General features: G+C 47.1%; 1 protein-coding gene across 3 annotated transcripts in view; it reads left to right on the top strand.

Moving 5' to 3' along the window:
* Positions 1 to 210: 210 nt before the first annotated feature.
* DVL1 (dishevelled segment polarity protein 1) overlaps positions 211 to 19,392 on the top strand; it is a 75,637-nt gene continuing 56,455 nt past the window's right edge. For 2 of the 3 annotated variants that reach the window (XM_060758964.2, XM_060758962.2), the window contains exon 1: positions 211 to 464. In XM_060758964.2, coding sequence (XP_060614947.2) covers positions 295 to 464 — 170 coding nt within the window. In that variant the 5' untranslated portion in view covers positions 211 to 294. The remainder of the gene's footprint in view (positions 465 to 19,392) is intronic. The other variant, XM_060758967.2, reaches the window with a different exon arrangement.

Raw genomic sequence — 19,392 nt, 5'->3', positions numbered from 1 at the left:
TTCGGCCACTAGGGGGCGGGCTTCCTCTTTTTTCCGGGCTGAGCGCTGTCATTTCCCTTCTTCCTGCTCCTCCTCCTCTTCTTCCTCCCCTTCCTCCTCCTCCTCCTCCTCCTGCTGGGCATTGTCGGCGAGGGGCTCCCAGGGAGCGGAGCCTTGGGCCTGGCTCTCCCTCCCTCCTTCCTTCCCCCGGCCCCCGGGTCCCCCCTTTTTCCTCTCCTCTCCTCTCTGCTCCCCCTCCCTTCCCTCCCTTCCCTCTTCTTCCTTCCTTTCCTTCCTTCCTTCCTTCCTTCTTCCATGGCGGAGACAAAAATCATCTACCACATCGACGAGGAGGAGACCCCTTACCTGGTGAAGCTTCCTGTCTCCCCGGAAAAAGTCACCCTGGCCGATTTCAAAAATGTCCTCAGCAACCGGCCCGTCCACAGCTACAAATTCTTCTTCAAGTCCATGGACCAGGATTTTGGGTGAGTCAGGGGGGCTGGGCAGGGAGGGAGGAGAAGGGAAGGGGCCCTTTTGGTCCTTGGCATCCCCACCTCACCCTCCCTTTGCTGATACTGAGGGACCTTGAATGGTGGGACCCTGGATGGTGGGACCTTGGATGGAGGGACCCTGGATGGTGGGACCTTAGCTGGTGGGACCCTGGATGGTGGGACCTTGAATGGAGGGACCCTGGATGGTGGGACCTTGGATGGTGGGACCCTGGATGGTGGGACCTTAGCTGGTGGGACCCTGGATGGTGGGACCTTGAATGGAGGGACCCTGGATGGTGGGACCTTGGATGGAGGGACCCTGGATGGTGGGACCTTAGCTGGTGGGACCCTGGATGGTGGGACCTTGAATGGAGGGACCCTGGATGGTGGGACCTTGGATGGTGGGACCCTGGATGGTGGGACCTTAGCTGGTGGGACCCTGGATGGTGGGACCTTGAATGGAGGGACCCTGGATGGTGGGACCTTGGATGGAGGGACCCTGGATGGTGGGACCTTAGCTGGTGGGACCCTGGATGGTGGGACCTTGAATGGAGGGACCCTGGATGGTGGGACCTTGGATGGTGGGACCCTGGATGGTGGGACCTTAGCTGGTGGGACCCTGGATGGTGGGACCTTGAATGGAGGGACCCTGGATGGTGGGACCTTGGATGGAGGGACCCTGGATGGTGGGACCTTAGCTGGTGGGACCCTGGATGGTGGGACCTTGAATGGAGGGACCCTGGATGGTGGGACCTTGGATGGAGGGACCCTGGATGGTGGGACCTTAGCTGGTGGGACCCTGGATGGTGGGACCTTGAATGGAGGGACCCTGGATGGTGGGACCTTGGATGGAGGGACCCTGGATGGTGGGACCTTAGCTGGTGGGACCCTGGATGGTGGGACCTTGAATGGAGGGACCCTGGATGGTGGGACCTTGAATGGTGGGACCCTGGATGGTGGGACCTTAGCTGGTGGGACCCTGGATGGTGGGACCTTGAATGGTGGGACCCTGGATGGTGGGACCTTGAATGGTGGGACCCTGGATGGTGGGACCTTAGCTGGTGGGACCCTGGATGGTGGGACCTTGAATGGAGGGACCCTGGATGGTGGGACCTTGGATGGCGGGACCTTGGATGGTGGGACCTTGGATGGAGGGACCCTGGATGGTGGGACCTTGGATGGCGGGACCTTGGATGGTGGGACCTTGGATGGAGATACCTTGGATGGTGGGACCTTAGATGGAGGTACCTTGGATGGAGGACCTTGGATGGTGGGACCTTGGATGGAGGGACCCAGGATGGAGGGACCTTAGATGGAGGACCTTGGATGGTGGGACCTTGGATGGTGGGACCTTGGATGGAGGGACTTTGAATGGTGGGAACTTGGATGGAGGGGCCTTGGATGAAGGGACCTTGGATGGAGGCACCTTGGATGAAGGGTCCTTGGATGGAGGGATCTTGGATGGAGGGGCCTTGGATGGTGGAACCTTGGATGGAGGTACCTTGGATGGTCTAACTTAGGTTTTGGCATCAGCTTGGATTCTATTCTGGAGGAGAAAGAGAGACCTAGAATGCAGTTCTAGGTCATTGAATTGAAAGCCAGGCCTAGGGGGACTTCCGTGTTGTTGTTATTGTTCCACGATGGGTAGAGAACAGAGCACTAGTGTGTCGCTCTTGGGTGGAGATAGGCATTATTTGCTTCTGGATGTTAAATGTTCTCAATTTGGTGTGGTTGAACTACAATTCCCAGAATCGCAAGTCAATCTCACCCCCAAACACTGTCAGTATGCACAGTTGACCATGTTGGGGGTGTGTGCTGAGTTTGGTCCATATCTCTCACAGGTTGGGTTCAGTGCTCTCTGGATAAGAGTGAACTACAGCTCCCATATCAGAGAGCAATCACCCCCAAATCCTAACAATAATCTCAGTTCACCATGTTGGGTCTGAGAGCCAAGTTTGGTCCCGATCCATCGTCAGCGGGATACAGGGCTCTCTGAATTAGGGTGAACTACAACTCCCAGATCAGACCCCGAACCCAACCCCGAACACTGCCAGTATGCAGAGTTGACCATGTTGGGTGTGTGTGCCAAGTTTGGTGCAGATTTGTCGTCGACTCGGTTTATTGCTTGCTGGATAAGGGCGAACTACAATTCCCAGATCAGAGAAGAATCATACAATTTCCAGAATAATGAGTCAATTCTCCCCTAACCAGGCCCGTGTGCACAGTTGACCATGTTGGGTATGTGTGCCAAGTTTGGTCCATATTTGTCGTCGACTCGGTTCAGTGCTTTCTGGATAAGGGCGAACTACAACTCCCAGATCAGAGAGGAATCATACAACTCCCAGAATCATGAGTCAAGCCTCCCCAAACTAGGCCTGTATGCACAGTTGGCCTTGTTGGGTGTGTGCGCCAAGTTTGGTCCAGATCTGTCACAGGTTGGGTTCAGTGCTATCTGGATAAGGGTGAACTACAACTCCCAGATCAGAGAGTGATCACCCCCAAAGCCTGACAATAATCTCCGTTCACCATCTTGGGTCTGTGAGCCAAGTTTGGTCCCGTTCCATCATCAGCTGAATACAAGGCTCCCTGGATAAGGGTGAACTACAATTCCCAGATCAGAGGGCAATCACCTCTAAACACTGCCAGTATGCACAGTTGGCCATGTTGGGTCTGTGTGCCAAGTTTTGTCCCAATTCGTTGTTGGCTGGATGCAGGGCTCTCTGGATGCAGATGAACTACCACTCCCTGTGAACTACAACTCCCAGAATCATGGGTCAGTCCTCCCCCAACCAGGCTTGTATGCACAGTTGGCCATATTGGTTGTGTGTGCCAAGTGTGGTCCAGATCTGTTGTCAACCCGGTTCAGTGCTCTTTGGAACTACAACTCCCAGATCAGAGGGCAATCACCCCCAAACACTGCCAGTATGCACAGTTGACCGTGTTGGGTGTGTGTGTGCCAAGTTTGGTCCAGATCTGTCACAGGTTAGGTTCAGTGCTCTCTGCATAAGGACGAACTACAACTCCCAGATTAGAGGGCAACCACCCCCAAACACTGCCAGTATGCACAGTTGACTGTGTTGGGTGTGTGTGTGTGCCAAGTTTGGTCCAGATCCATTGCAGGTTGGGGTCAGTGCTCTCTGGATAAGGTTGAACTACAATTCCTAGAATCGTGGGTCAATCTTCCTGACATTTTGCCCATATCTATGGCAGGCATCCTCACAGGTTGTGAGGTCACACTGGTGTGTCCCTCTTGGGTGGAGGTGCTCCAAGTGGAAGCTAGGCCCGCTTCCTGGCAGAAGGGAAGAGTTTGGTGGGCATTGATTTTGTCATTTGGGAGTTGTAGTTTCTGGGATTTATAGTTCACCTACAATCTCAGCCCCCACCAAGGATAGAATTGGGCAAGACTTCCCACATAGAACCCCCATGCCTTGAAGGGACTTTCTGGTGCAAGCCTCCCTCCAGCCTCACACACCCTCCCTTGCCTGCACATGGGTATTGACCTAGAGTTTGGGAGTTGTAGTTCACCTACCTCCAGAGAGCATTGGATTCAAGCAATGATGGATCTGGCACGGATACTCAATATTCCCAAATGTGAACACTGGTGGAGTTTTGGGAAAATAGACTTTGACATTTAGGAGTTGTAGTTGCTGGGATTTACAGTTCACCTGCAATCAAAGAGCACTCTGTGATGTAAGACTCAAACACTGATAGATCTGGACCAAACTTGGCACAAATACTCAATATTCCCAAATGTGAACACTGGTGGAGTTTGGGGAAAATAGACTTTGACATTTGGGAGTTGTAGTTGCTGGGATTTATAGTTCACCTGCAATCAAAGAGCACTCTCTGATGTAAGACTCAAACACTGATAGATCTGGACCAAACTTGGCACGAATGCTCAATATTCCCAAATGTGAACTCTGGTGGAGTTTGGGGGAAATAGACCTTGACATTTAGGTGTTGTCGTTGCTGGGATTTATAGTTCACCTGCAATCAAAGAACACTCTGTGATGTAAGACTCAAACACTGATAGACCTGGACCAAACTTGGCATGAATACTCAATATTCCCAAATGTGAACACTGCTGGAGTTTGGGGAAAATAGACCTTGACATTTAGTAGTTGTAGTTGCTGGGATTTATAGTTCACCTACTATCAAAGAGCACTCTGTAACGTAAGACTCAAACACTGATAGATCCGGACCAAACTTGGCACGAATACTCAATATTCCCAAATGTGAACACTGGTGGAGTGTGGGGAAAATAGACCTTGACATTTGGGAGTTGTAGTTGCTGGGATTTATAGTTCACCTACTATCAAAGAGGACTCTGGGATATTGCATTTTTCTCCCCATCCCTCCTTCAACCCTAGAGGTGTATCCCACTGTATGATTCCCATCGAACGCCTCCCATCCTGAAGCTAAATGGGAATGCCTTGGATTGGGTGGTGCCCAGGGGCGTGGGTGAAAGTCTCCGTCTGAGTGCACATTAGCATACAATGGCATTGCACACAATTTTCCTATTTCTGGGCATAGCGTTGCGCATTCGTTGGCCTTAACGTATAATTATCTCACGGAATGTACCGCAAGATGCAGTTATGTTGGCCATGGGCTTAGTAAAGAGCTCGAGTGCCTTTCGCGGAGGATACTAAATCCATCCAGGGTTATGGACGTTGTTGGATCAAGTCAATTTTCAATTGTCCACAATGCACAAGATTCTGGGTGAACTACAACTCCCATCGTGTCAGGTTTACCCCGAACAACTCCATCAGCACTTAAAGTTTGTTATGCTGGGCAAGTTTGATCTAGGTGCGTCGTCGGTGGATTTCAGTGTACTCTCTGGTTACAGAGTAAACTACAACTCCCACTATGGTGAGTCAGTCCCCTCAAACCCCTCCAATAGGTTGAGTGAGTCATGAGGGTTTTGTATGCCAAGTTTGGTCCAGCTCCATCATCGCTGGAAGTCACAGTTCCTCTGATTGTGGGTGAACTACAACTCCCAGAAAGGAAGGTTTATTCCCCCCAACACATACCCCCAACTACAACTCCCACTATGGTGAGTCAGTCCCCTCAAACCCCTCCAGTAGTTTGAGTCAGACATGGGGGTTTTGTGTACCGGGTTTAGTCCAGGTCCGTCATCGGTGGAGGTCATAGTTCCTCTGGTTGTGGGTGAACTACAACTCCCACTATGGTGAGACACTCCCCTCAAACCCCTCCAGTAGGTTGAGTGAGTCATGAGGGTTCTGTATGCCAAGTTTGGTCCAGCTCCATCATCGCTGGAGGTCACAGTTTCTCTGGTTGTGGGTGAACTACAAATCCCAGAAAGGAAGGTTTATTTCTCCCAACACATACCCCCAACTACAACTCCCAGTATGGTGAGTCAGTCCCCTCAAACCCCTCCAGTAGTTTGAGTCAGACATGGGGGTTTTGTGTACCAGGTTTAGTCCAGGTCCGTCATCGGTGGAGGTCATAGTTCCTCTGGTTGTGGGTGAACTACAACTCCCACTATGGTGAGACACTCCCCTCAAACCCCTCCAGTAGGTTGAGTGAGTCATGAGGGTTCTGTATGCCAAGTTTGGTCCAGCTCCATCATCGCTGGAGGTCACAGTTTCTCTGGTTGTGGGTGAACTACAACTCCCAGAAAGGAAGGTTTATTCCCCCAACACCCCCCCCCCCAACTACAACTCCCACTATGGTGAGTCGGTCCCCTCAAACACCTCCAGTAGGTTGAGTGAGTCATGAGGGTTCTGTATGCCAAGTTTGGTCCAGCTCCATCATCGCTGGAAGTCACAGTTCCTCTGATTGTGGGTGAACTACAACTCCCAGAAAGGAAAGTTTATTTCTTCCAATACCCTTCCCCCCAACTACAACTCCCACTATGGTGAGTCAGTCCCCTCAAACCCCTCCAGTAGGTTGAGTTAGTCATGAGGGTCATCACAGAGTTAGTCATCGCTGGAGGTCACAGTTTCTCTGGTTGTGGGTGAACTACAACTCCCAGAAAGGAAAGTCAGTTCCCGCCAAACCCCTCCAGTAATCAAATTTTGCCCTATTAGGTATGTGTGCCAAGTTTGGTCCAGATCCACCTGTGTTTGGGTTCACAGTACTCTCTAGATATAGGAGAACTCAAACGCCCCCAAATTCCACACTAATGGAGAGAGTTGGAAACACTGGGATGTCTATGGTGGAGGAAACACATAAAATCTAGGATGAAATGGTTCCCATATGGAAGCCTTCACTTGGGTGGTGGGCAATATGGTGTTTGCGGAGGACATCGGCAGGGCTCTTGGACATGTTTATGGTACTCACTATAACCTGCAAATGTCACTGGAGGGATGTCTGTGGTGGAGGAAACACATAAAATCTAGACTGGAATTATCTCTGTATGAAATTCTTGACGTGGGTGGTGGGCAGTATGGTGTTTGGAGAGAACATTGGCTGGGCACTTGGACATGTTTATGGTACTCACTATAACCTGCAATGTCATTAGAGGGAGGGATGTCTGTGGTGGAGGAAACACATAAAATCTAGGAATGAAATTGTCTCCGTATGAAAGCCTTCTCTAGGATGGTGGGCAGTATGGTGTTTGGGGAGGACATTGGCCAGGCACTTGGACATGTTTATGGTACTCAGTATAACCTGCAAATGTCACTGGAGGGATGTCTGTGGTGGAGGAAAAACATAAAATCTAGGATGGAATTATCTCTGTATGATAATTCACTTGGGTGGTGGGCAGTATGGTATTTGCGGATGACATTGGCAGGGCTCTTGGACATGTGTACCGTACTGACTATAACCCGCAATGTCATTGCAGGGATGTCTGTGGTGGAGGAAACACATAAAATCTAGGAATGAAATTGTCTCCGTATGAAAGCCTTCTCTAGGGTGGTGGGCAGTATGGTGTTTGGGGAGGACATTGGCCGAGCACTTGGACATGTTTATGGTACTCACTATAACCTGCAATGTCATTGGAGGGAGGGATGTCTGTGGCGGAGGAAACACATAAATTCTAGGATGGAATTATCTCTGTATGAAAGTCTTCACTTGGGTGGTGGGCAGTATGGTATTTGCGGATGACATTGACAGGGCTCTTGGACATGTTTACGGTACTCACTATAACCTGCAATGTCACTGGAGGGATGTCTGTGGTGGAGGAAACACATAAAATCTAGGATGAGATTGTCCCCATATTAAAGCCTTCACTTGGGTGGTGGGCAGTATGGTGTTGGTGGAGGACATTGGCCGGGCACCTGGACATGTTTATAGTACTCACTATAACCTGCAATGTCATTGGAGGGAGGGATGTCTGTGGTGGAGGAAACACATAAAATCTAGAAACAAATTATCCCCATATGAAAGCCTTCACTTGGGTGGTGGGCAGTGGAAGACATTGCCGGGCTCTTGGACATGTTTATGGTACTCACTATAACCTGCAAATGTCACTGGAGGGATGTCTGTGGTGGAGGAAACACATTGATTTTGTTCATTGTTTACCGAAACATGTCAGCTTCTCTTTCTGTGATGGTGTTCCCCAAACAACGAGAAATACATTCAATCCTTGCATTGCTGGAGCCCTTTGCCCCGATCTTTCCACCTTAAAGGACCGTTTACGAAGGGCACTCTCAGCCGTTGTCGTTTACAGACCTGAAATAAACAAACCCGCCTCAAACTCCATCTCTGGTTCGTGCTGCTGTGAATCCGCTTTTGAAATGTAATAATCCCTCGGTAATAAAACCTCCTGTCCCTTCTGGGTTGGATGGCTTGTACCTGCGTCTATTTTTGGCCCGGTGTTGTGTATCACTCGCGAAAGGTCAGAGCAAGCCGGGTGCAAAAGAAAAGGGACCTGCCGTTGGAACAGGGCTCATTGTGTGTCCTTTCGAGGGATTTCTAGTCCTTCCCGAATGACTTCCTAGAATGACTTTGCATACAGAAAAGATTACAGGTTCACTTCCTGGCGCCTTCCTCTTGGCACGTTTCTCTCTTTCGCCCTCCATCTCTGCCTTTTCAAATTCTGCAGCACTGCTGGTCACAGCTGACCTCCAGTTTGAGCGCTCAAGGGCCAGGACTTCCCAGTTCTCGGTGTCAACGCCACAGTTTTTAAGGTTGGCTTTGAGCCCATCTTTAAAACCCTTTTCCTGTTCTCCAATATTTTGTTTTTCAGAGTAGTTCAGAGTAGAGCAACTACTTTGGGAGACGGTGATCGGGCATTTGGACAACATGGCCAGTCCGGCGGAGTTGATGGTGGAGAACCATTACTTCAATGCTGGTGGTCTTTGCTTCTTCCAGAATGCTGACATTTGTCTGCCTGTCTTCCCAAGAGATTTGCAGGGTATCGCAGAGGCAGCGTTTATGGAATTGTTCCAGGAGTTGCATGTGATGTCTGTAGTCAGTCCACGTCTTGCAAGCATATAGCAAGGTTGGGAGGATAATGGCTTTATGGTCTCCCTACGGATGTCCTGGCCCTCAAACACTCTCTGCATCATTCAGAAGAATGCTGCACTCGCAGAGCTCAGGTGGTATTGCATTTCAGTGTCAATGTTGACTTTTGGTGGAGAGGTGGCTGCCAAAGGAGTGGAAATGGCTTTATAAACAAGCCCCTTGGTCTCCCTATGGATGTCCCGATCCTCAAACATTCTCTGCTTCATTCAGAAGAATGTTGCACTCGCAGAGCTCAGGCAGTGTTGTATTTCAGTGTCAATGTTGACTTTTGTGGAGAGGAGGCTGCCAAGGGAGCAGAAATAGCTTTGTAAACGTGCTCCTTGGTCTCCCTACGGATGTCCCGGTCCTCAAACACTCTCTGCTTCATTTGGAAAAATGCTGCACTCGCAGAGCTTAGGTGGTGTATTTCAGTGTCAATGTTGACTTTTGTGGAGAGGTGGATGCCAAGGGAGTGTAAATAGCATTATCAACAAGCACTATGGTCTCCCTATGGATGTCCCAGTCCTCAAACACTCTCTGCTTCATTCAGAAGAATGCTGCACTCGCAGAGCTCAGGCGGTGTTGTATTTCAGTGTCAATGTTGACTTTTGTGGAGAGGTGGCTGCCAAGGGGGCAGAAATAGCATTATCAACAAGCCCCTTGGTCTCCCTATGGATGTCCTGATCCTCAAACATTCTCTGCTTCATTTGGAAAAATGCTGCACTCGCAGAGCTCAGGTGGCTTTGTATTTCAGTGTCAATGTTGACTTTTGTGGAGAGGTGGCTTCCAGAGGAATGGAAATAGCATTATCAACAAGCACTATGGTTTCCCTACGGATGTCCAGATCCTCAAACATTCTGTGCTTAATTCGGAAGAATGCTGCACTCGCAGAGCTCAGGCAGTGTTGTATTTCAGTGTCAATGTTGACTACTTTTGTGGAGAGGTGGCTGCCAAGGGAGCGGAAATAGCATTATCAACAAGCACTTTGGCCTCCCTACGGATGTCCGGATCCTCAAACATTCTCTGCTTCATTCAGAAGAATGCTGCACTCGCAGAGCTCTGATGGTGTTGTATTTCAGTGTCAATGTTGACTTTTGTGGAGAGGTGGCTTCCAGAGGAGTGGAAATAGCTTTATCAATAAACCCCTTGGTCTCCCTATGGATGTCCCGGTCCTCAAACATTCTCTGCTTCATTCGGAAGAATGCTGCACTCGCAGAGCTCAGGCGGTGTTGTATTTCAGTGTCAATGTTGACTTTTGTGGAAAGGTGGCTGCCAGGGGAGCGGAAATAGCTTTATCAACAAGCCCCTTGGTCTCCCTACAGATGTCCGAATCCTCAAACATTCTCTGCTTCATTCAGAAGAATGCTGCACTCACAGAGCTCAGGCGGTGTTGTATTTCAGTGTCAATGTTGATTTTTGTGGAGAGCATTATCAACAAGCACTTTGGTCTCCCTACGGATGTCCCAATCCTCAAACATTCTCTGTGTCATTCGGAAGAATGCTGCACTTGCAGAGCTCAGGTGTTGTTGTTGACTTTTGCGGAGAGGTGGCTGCCAGGGGAGCGGAAATAACTTTATCAACAAGCCCCTTTATCTCCTTAAGGGTGTCCCAGTCCTCAAACACTCTCCGCTTCGTTCGGAAGAATGCTGCACTTGCAGAGCTCAGTTGGTGTTGTATTTCAGTGTCAATGTTGACTTTTGGTGGCGAGGTGGCTGCCAAAGGAGTGGAAATAGCATTGTCAACAAGCCCCTTAGTCTCCCTATGGATGTCCTGATCCTCAAACAGTCTCTGCTTCATTCGGAAGAATGCTGCTCTCGCAGAGCTCAGGCAGTGTTGTATTTCAGCGTCATTGTTGACTTTTGTGGAGAGGTGGCTGCCAAGTGAGCAGAAATAGCTTTGTAAACAAGCACTTTGGCCTCCCTACGGATGTCCGGATCCTCAAACATTCTCTGCTTCATTCGGAAGAATGCTGCACTCGCAGAGCTCAGGTGGTGTTATATTTCAGTGTCATTGTTGACTTTTGTGGAGAGGTGGCTGACAAGGGAGCGGAAATAGCATTATCAACAAGCACTTTGGCCTCCCTACGGATATCCGGATCCTCAAACACTCTCTGCTTCATTCGGAAGAATGCTGCACTCGCAGAGCTCAGGTAGCATTGTATTTCAGCGTCATTGTTGACTTTTGGTGGAGAGGTGCGGAAATGGTCAACGTTTTCTAATGTTACACCATTAAGCTCTATTTCTGGAATTGGAGAGGGATTGTCTGGTGACTGCTGGAATAGCATTTTGGTTTTCTCGATGTTCAATGTTTGTTACCACGTTTGGTTTCTTGTGAGCCACAACGGGCCAAGAACAAGCCAAACGGGATTCCCGGTCACCCTGCTCCCAGCAATCCTCCGATGCCAGGAGGAGCGAGCGCAAGATGCCTTTCCAAACCCCACCAAGATCCCATCAGGGAGACGCCGGCCACAATCCAAGTAGACAATGCTGCTCTGCTTACTCATCTCTTCTGCCTTCGGGCTGCCGTGCAAAGGTCACCCGCAGACCCAGCAGCAGTGGCTTCGTCAGCTCTACAGTAAATCCAATTTGGTACAGTAGCTCCCAAGTCAGTTGTAAAATACGAGACTATAATCTGGCAGCTAATTAGAAATGGAAGTGAATCTGTCTTTCTCGGCTTCGACTGGCAGATGAAAAGGAGCGAGGGGGAAGGGAGCACAGCTGCCACTTCGCAACGGCAAGAGAAACGATCCTCATAGCCTCTCTTTGTTGTTGGCGTTGTCAAAGAATCGCAGAGTCAGAGGGGACCCCAAGGGTCATCCAGTCCAACCCCTTGCCGTGAAGGAATACACAACCAAAGCACTTCTGGAACATGGCCATACAGCCTGGAAAATTCACAGCGACCCAAAACATTGGAAGTTACCGTGGATTTTCAGATCCTCGTGCAAAGATTTCTCCCTGTCACCTGTTTCTCAAGCATGAATCTTGAGTCTTGAACTAAGGTATGAACTAGCAACGAGATAGGCGTTGCCATGTTGCTTGATCTAAAATCCTAACAGCTCTCTCACTAATCACCTCTCAACATCCAATCACCTCTCAACAAAAGTTTGCTCCAGGCACTGTCAGGCCATTATATGCTAATCAAGGTGATCAGTTAAAACATTCCCACCTAGCTCCAGCAGACAAGAGTCCTTTGTCCCACTCTGGTCATTCCACAGATATATAAACCCCTTTTCCTAGTTCCAACAGACCTCTCTACCTCTGAGGATGCTTGCCATAGATGCAGGTGAAACGTCAGGAGAGAATGCCTCTAGAAGCTTTAGGTCAGTGTTTCTCAACCTTCCTAATGCCGTGACCCCTTAATAGAGTCCCTCATGTTGTGGTGACCCCCAACCATAACATTGTTTTCGTTGCGACTTCATAACAGTCATTTTACTACTGTTATAAATCATAATGTAAATATCTGATATGCAGGATGCATTTTCATTCACTGGACCAAACTGGGCACAAACACCCAATACACCCAAATGTGAATGCTAGTGGGGTTGGGGGAGGACTGATTTTGTAATTTGGGAGTTGTAGTTGCTGGGATTTATAGTTCACTTATAATCAGAGAGCATTCTGAACTCCACCAGTGATGGATTTGAACCAAACTTGGCTCCCATGACCAATGGAAAACCCTGGAAGGGTTTGATGGGCATTGACCTTGAGTTTGGGAGTTGTAGTTCACCTATATCCAGAGAGCACTGTGGGCTCATGCAATGGTGGATCTGGACCAAACTTGGCACAAATACTCAATATGCCCAAATGTGAACACTGGCGGAGTCTGGGGAAAATAGATCTTGACATTTGGGAGTTTTAGTTGCTGGGATTTATAGTTCATTACAATCAAAGAACATTCTGAACTCCACCAACGATAGAATTGGCTCAAACTTCCGACATGGAATCCTCATGACCATCAGAAAATACTGTGTTTTCTTATGGTCTTTGGCGACCCCTCTGACACCCCTTCACGACCCCCTTAGGGGTCCCGACCCCCATGTTCTAGACCATGGCCATATAGCCCGAAAAAACCTACAACAACCCAGCTCTCTCACTGTCTCAACTCAGGATAGATTCACCTTGCTGAAGACACCACCACACACCAAGGCTGTAGGTTTTGTAGTTTATTGAGGAAAAAGCAAAATCAAAAAACATAGAAGTAAAGTTGCAAAAGTTCAATAGCCAAAACAGAGTCTTAAATGCAAAGGCGAAGTTTCCAAGACCCAAAGGCAAATAGCATGATGTATAATTTTTTAGCATTGGTTAAACAAAAATCCACGGCAGCATGACAAGGTCCCCAAAAATCAAAACCAAAGTCCCAAAGAGCTAGAAGCTTTCCCCAAAAGCCGAGGTAATTTCAGAGAAGTTAGCAGGGTGTAAGCAACATTGCACTGACAAAGGATAGACTTCAATCGGATTGTTAAATATGTTTCCCTAGCATGAAAGCATTACGTTGACCTCAAATTTCCCGTTTTTTTGGCACTTTGGCGTACTTGGGTGTTGGGCAGTATGGTTTTGGTGGAGGACATTGGCAGGGCTCTTGGACATGTTTACAGTACTCACTATAACCTGCAATGTAATTGGAGAAAGGGATGTCTGTGATGCAGGAAACACATAAAATCTAGGATGAAATTGTCTCAGTATGAAAGCCTTCACTTGGGTGGTGGGCAGTATAGAGTTTGTGGAGGACATTGGTAGGGCTTTTGGACATGTTTTATGGTACTCACTATAACCAGCAATGTCATTGGAGGGAGGGATGTCTGCGGTGGAAGAAACACTAAAATCTAGGATGAAATTGTTTCTGTATGAAAGCCTTCACTTGGATGGTGGGCAGTATGGTGTTTGTGGAGGACATTGGTAGGGCTCTTGGACATGTTTTATGGTACTCACTATAACCTGCAATGTCATTGGAGGGAGGGATGTCTGTGGTGGAGGAAACACATAAAATCTAGGATGAAATTGTCCCTGTATGAAAACCTTCACTTGGGTGGTGGGCAGTATGGTGTTTGTAGAGGACATTGGCAGGGCTCTTGGACATGTTTATGGTACTCACTATAATTGGCAATGTCATTGGAGGGATGTCTGTGGTGGAGGAAACACATAAAATCTAGGATGAAATTATCCCCATATGAAAGCCTTCACTTGGATTGGAGTCTGAGTGTTGGGAGCTATAGCTCTTTGTGGAGGTGGGAGTTTGTGGAGGACATTGGTCGGGCTCTTGGACATGTTTATGGTACTCACTATAACCTGCAATGTCATTGGAGGGAGGGATGTCTGTGGTGGAGGAAACACATAAAATCTAGGATGAAATTGTCCCTGTATGAAAACCTTCACTTGGATGGTGGGCAGTGTGGTGTTGGTGGAGGACATTGGCAGGGCTCTTGGACATGTTTACAGTACTCACTATAACCGGCAATGTCATTGGAGGGATGTCTGCGGTGGAAGAAACACTTAAATCTAGGATAAAATTGTTTCTGTATGAAAGCCTTCACTTGGATGGTGGGCAGTATGGTGTTTGTGGAGGACATTGGCAGGGCTCTTGGACATGTTTATGGTACTCATTGGAGGGAGGGATGTCTGTGGTGGAGGAAACACATAAAATCTAGGATGAAATTGTCCCTGTATGAAAACCTTCACTTGGGTGGTGGGCAGTGTGGTGTTGGACATTGGCAGGGCTCTTGGACATGTTTATGGTACTCACTATAACCGGCAATGTCATTGGAGGGATCTCTGTGGTGGAGGAAACACTTAAAATCAAGGATGAAGTTGTCTCTGTATGAAAGAGACACTTTCACTTGGATTGGGGTCTGCTGAGTGTTGGGAGCTATAGCTCTTTGTGCAGGTTGTCTGTGTAAGTTGACACTCCAACCACATACAAACATACATATTTTCTTTTATTAAGTTTTTGTCGGGGTTTTTTTGTGTTTTGCTGTCCCGTTGGACGCCCTTTCTCTTTTTATGTATATAGATAATATTACTTATATTAGTCTTACTAATATTACTAATAATATTACAATATAATGGTGATATACTGATATTGTACTATGCTAATAATATATTGTATGTGTGTGTGTGTGTGTAATATATATATATATATATATATATATATATTGCTCAAAATCCTGCAAGGAAGACTCCAGCCAGACATGGAGAGAGAGTTGCCAGATGTACAAGCTGGGTTTAGAAAAGGCAGCGGGATGAGAGACCACATTGCCAATATCCAAATGCTGGAGAATGGGGAAAGGCAGGGAGTTTCAGAAAAAAACATATATATATATATATGAACATATATGCAAGTTTTTGTCGGGTTTTTTTTTGGGTTTTGCTGTCCCGTTGGACGCCCTTTCTCTTTTTATATATATAGATAATATTACTTATAATATTAGTCTTGCTAATATTACTAATAATATTACAATATAATGGTATAGTGCAATATAGTAACATTTAATACTGATATATATATATCGGCACATCATTTGTGCCTTAGCCAGGAAGTTCTAGTTCATCCCTCCAAAGCCGTCTGGCTCCTATCATTCCCAGCCAGGGATGAATTCAACGGTGTGGCTCATTCCAACATGGCGAGTTGTATTTAGTCCCTCGCAGCCGGGCTATTGTTTCAGTCCCTTCCAGGAAAAGGCCGTGCCCTTACGACAACACAAACACGGCTGCGAAGTCAGATCCGGACACGATGCCCTTCTGCAAAGCTCCACTTCCGCACCGAGGGGAGAGAGACAACCGTTTGCTTTCCTGACATCAGAACCCTTCATTATTTTTACTTGGAAAAGGCAGAGCGTGCCAAGCTGGAACATACTTGCCAAATTACAGCCCTGCACCAGGGATAGGAACCCGGGCGCATGTCTTTGACATCTCAAATTGCCGCATTAATCTAATTGCTACTTGCCAAGCCAGAGGGAGAAGGAGAGGAAAAGGCATATTTTCCGGGCCGTTATGGTCAGCAGAAAAATATCATGCAACGTTTTTCCGCAGCAGTGGTGTTGTATGTCAGCCTGCGATTGTGTCTGATGTTCATAATAGCAATGGGGATGATGTTCCTGATGGTGGGCCTGGGTCTGTTGGCATTGGGGATGAGGGTTTCCTTGGGCCTGAATTAAGCTTGGAAGAGAGGCCCAAACTGTCTCTGGAAGATTCACAAGGCCACATTCCTGGGAGAGGCCCTTGACAGCTGTTCTCAGAGCAACTGTCTGAAGATGATTTGTCAGGTGTGGAAGTTAATGAGAGAGAATCACAGAATCATAGAATCAAAGAGTTGGAAGAGACCTCATGGGCCATCCAGTCCAACCCCATTCTGCCAAGAAGCAGGAATATTGCATTCAAATCACCCCTGACAGATGGCCATCCCGCCTCTGTTCAAAAGCTTCCAAAGAAGGAGCCTCCAGCACACTCCCGGGCAGAGTGTTCCACTGCTGAACGGCTCTCACAATCAGGAAGTTAGGTTCTTGTGGGTTTTTTCGGGCTATAGAGCCATGTTCTAGAGGCATTTTCTCCTGACGTTTCGCCTGCATCTATGGCAAGCATCCTCAGAGGTAGTGAGGTCTGTTGGAATTAGGACAATGGGTTTATATATCTGTGGAATGGCTGGGGTGGGGCAAAGAGCTCTTCTCTGCTGGAGCTAGGTGTGAATGTTTCAACTGACCACCTAGCTCCAGCAGAGAATAATATATAAACCCATTTTCCTAATTCCAACAGACCTCACTACCTCTGAGGATGCTTGCCATAGATGCAGGCGAAACGTCAGGAGAAATGCCTCTAGAACATGGCTCTATAGCCCGAAAAAAACCCACAAGAACCTAGTGATTCCAGCCATGAAAGCCTTCGACAATACAATCAGGAAGTTCTTCCTCATGTTCAGATGGAATCTCCTCTCTTGTAGTTTGAAGCCATTGTTCCACGTCCTAGTCTCCAAGGAAGCAGAAAACAAGCTTGCTCCCTCCTCCCTGTGGCTTCCTCTCACATATTTATACATGGCTATCGTATCTCCTCTCAGCCTTCTCTTCTTTAGGCTAAACATGCCCAGCTCCTTAAGCCGCTCCTCATAGGGCTTGTTCTCCAGACCCTTGATCATTTTAGTCGCCCTCCTCGGGACACTTTCCAGCTTGTCAATATCTCTCTTGAATTGTGGTGCCCAGAACGTAATGAGAGCTCGGAGAGAAAGCAAAGTTTTTGTAAACAGAGACAGAGTCTTCAGAGACTAAGACAATCCGTTTGTTTACAGGAAAGGAGAGATAACAAACCTTTTACCTGGTGGGAAGGTCAAGTGAAATGCTTTCTTTTCGGTTTTGGAAGGTCAAGAGGAATGCTTTCCTTTCAGTTTTGGGATTTGGAAAAAACCCTATATTGATTCGTGAGAAAGAGTTGCCTCAGTCGGGTCAACGTTGGAATTTCATCAAGGCTCTTGCTTTCAAGTGCTCTTAGTTTCATGTACCAAGTTTCTGCCAAGCTCCAGATTTGTGTGTGAGATTTTTTTCCTGCGGTCTAGTTTCACGGTTTCATGGATTTGTATGTAGCTATGGATTGTGTTTTCCCTTGAAGCTTATGGATATATATTGGACCTTTACTGTTCTTGCTATTTTTACTGCTTTGCCTGCATATTTTCTTCAATAAACTGCTTGCTGAATTGACCAGGCTGGTGTGGTGTTTAAGGTCAGAAGTGTTTGTGCTCTGGTGTACAAGTGGTTTCTTCCCATCCCAATCCTTGGGCCAAGGGGAAATTGAACTAAATGGACTATATAGTAAAAACTATATATATAAGGTGTCACAAGCCCACACTTTTATGAGGCAAGTCTCTAAGTTTGTGTCTACATGGCAGAATGAATGCCACTGGAAACTATGTAACCACCATGGCTCAATGCTATGGGATTTGCAGTTTGACATGGTCTTTCTCTGCAAAAGACCTGGTGGCTCCCCAAGTGAGTATGTTCAAAAAGTAAAAATATGTATGTATGTTTGTTCTTCAATGGCTCCTACGTGGCTTGATGGATCAGGACGAAGTTTGGTATACATACCCTTCACTATTTAACTTAAGTACTGGTGGGGTTGTGCTGAGAAATTCACTTTATTTAGGGGCGGGGCCCACAAAACACATAGATATGTACACAGCACTTAGATGCAGCCACAAGAGGGCAGCATATAGATAGAAAGACTGTATTAGAGGGAGAGATGAAAAATCAACTAAAAACGAAGTTATTGCATGATCTGCCAAGGAAGGTCCTACTTCCTTGGGCAATATCAAGTATGCAAGCTAGTATGTTCAAATACGTAAAAAATACGTATGTATGTTTGTTCTTCAAAGGCCCCTACATGGCTTGATGGATCAGAACCAAGCTTGGTATACATACCCTTCACTGTTCAACATAAAGTACTGGTGCTTAGAAATCCACTCTGTTTTGGGATTGGGCCTGCAAAACACACAGATAGATATGTGCACAGCACTTAGATGCAGCCACAAGAGGGCAGCATATAGATAGAAAGACTGTATTAGAGAGAGAGATGAAAAATGAACTACAGAAGAAGTCATTGCGTGATCTGCCATGTCTTTCTACTCCAAAGAAATTCCTACTTCCTTAGGCAATGCTGGTTACCCAAGCTAATATGTTAAAAAAGTAAAAATATGTATGTTTGTTTGTTCTTCAAAGGCCCCTACATGGCTTGATGGATCAGGACCAAGCTTGGTATATATACACTTCACTATTCAACTTAAAATACTGGTAGGGTTTTGTTTAGAAATCCACCCTATTTAGGGGTGGGGCCCACAAAACAAACACATAGATATGCACATTGCGCTTAGATGCAGCCACAAGAGGGCAGCATATAGATAGAAAGACTGTGTTAGTGGGAGAAATGAAATATGAACTATAGAAGAAGTCTTTGCATCATCTGCCATGTCTTTCTACTCCAAGGAAAGTCCTACTTCCTTGGACAATGCGAGTACCCAAGCTAATATGTTAAAAAAGTAAAAACATGTATGTTTGTTTGTTCTTCAAAGGCCCCTACATGGCTTGATGGATCAGGACGAAGCTTGGTATATATACACTTCACTATTCAACTTAAAATACTGGTAGGGTTTTGTTTAGAAATATACCCTATTTAGGGGTGGGGCCCACAAAACAAACACATAGATATGCACATAGCGCTTAGATGCAGCCACAAGAGGGCAGCATATAGATAGAAAGACTGTGTTAGTGGGAGAGATGAAATATGAACTATAGATTAAGTCTTTGCATCATCTGCCATGTCTTTCTACTCCAAGGAAAGTCCTACTTCCTTGGGCAATACTGAGTACCCAAGCTAATATGTTAAAAAAGTAAAAATATGTATGTTTGTTTGTTCTTCAAAGGCTCCTACATGGCTGGATGGATCAGGACCAAGCTTGGTATACGTACCCTTCACTGTTCAACTTAAAATACTGGTGCTTAGAAATCCACTCTATTTCAGGATTGGGCCAGCAAAACAAA

This window comes from Anolis sagrei, chromosome 13 (assembly GCF_037176765.1).
Source record: "Anolis sagrei isolate rAnoSag1 chromosome 13, rAnoSag1.mat, whole genome shotgun sequence".
Lineage (NCBI taxonomy): Eukaryota > Metazoa > Chordata > Lepidosauria > Squamata > Dactyloidae > Anolis > Anolis sagrei.
The sequence above is the reverse complement of the archived record's forward strand: the minus strand, read 5'-3'. Positions and strand labels throughout refer to the sequence as shown.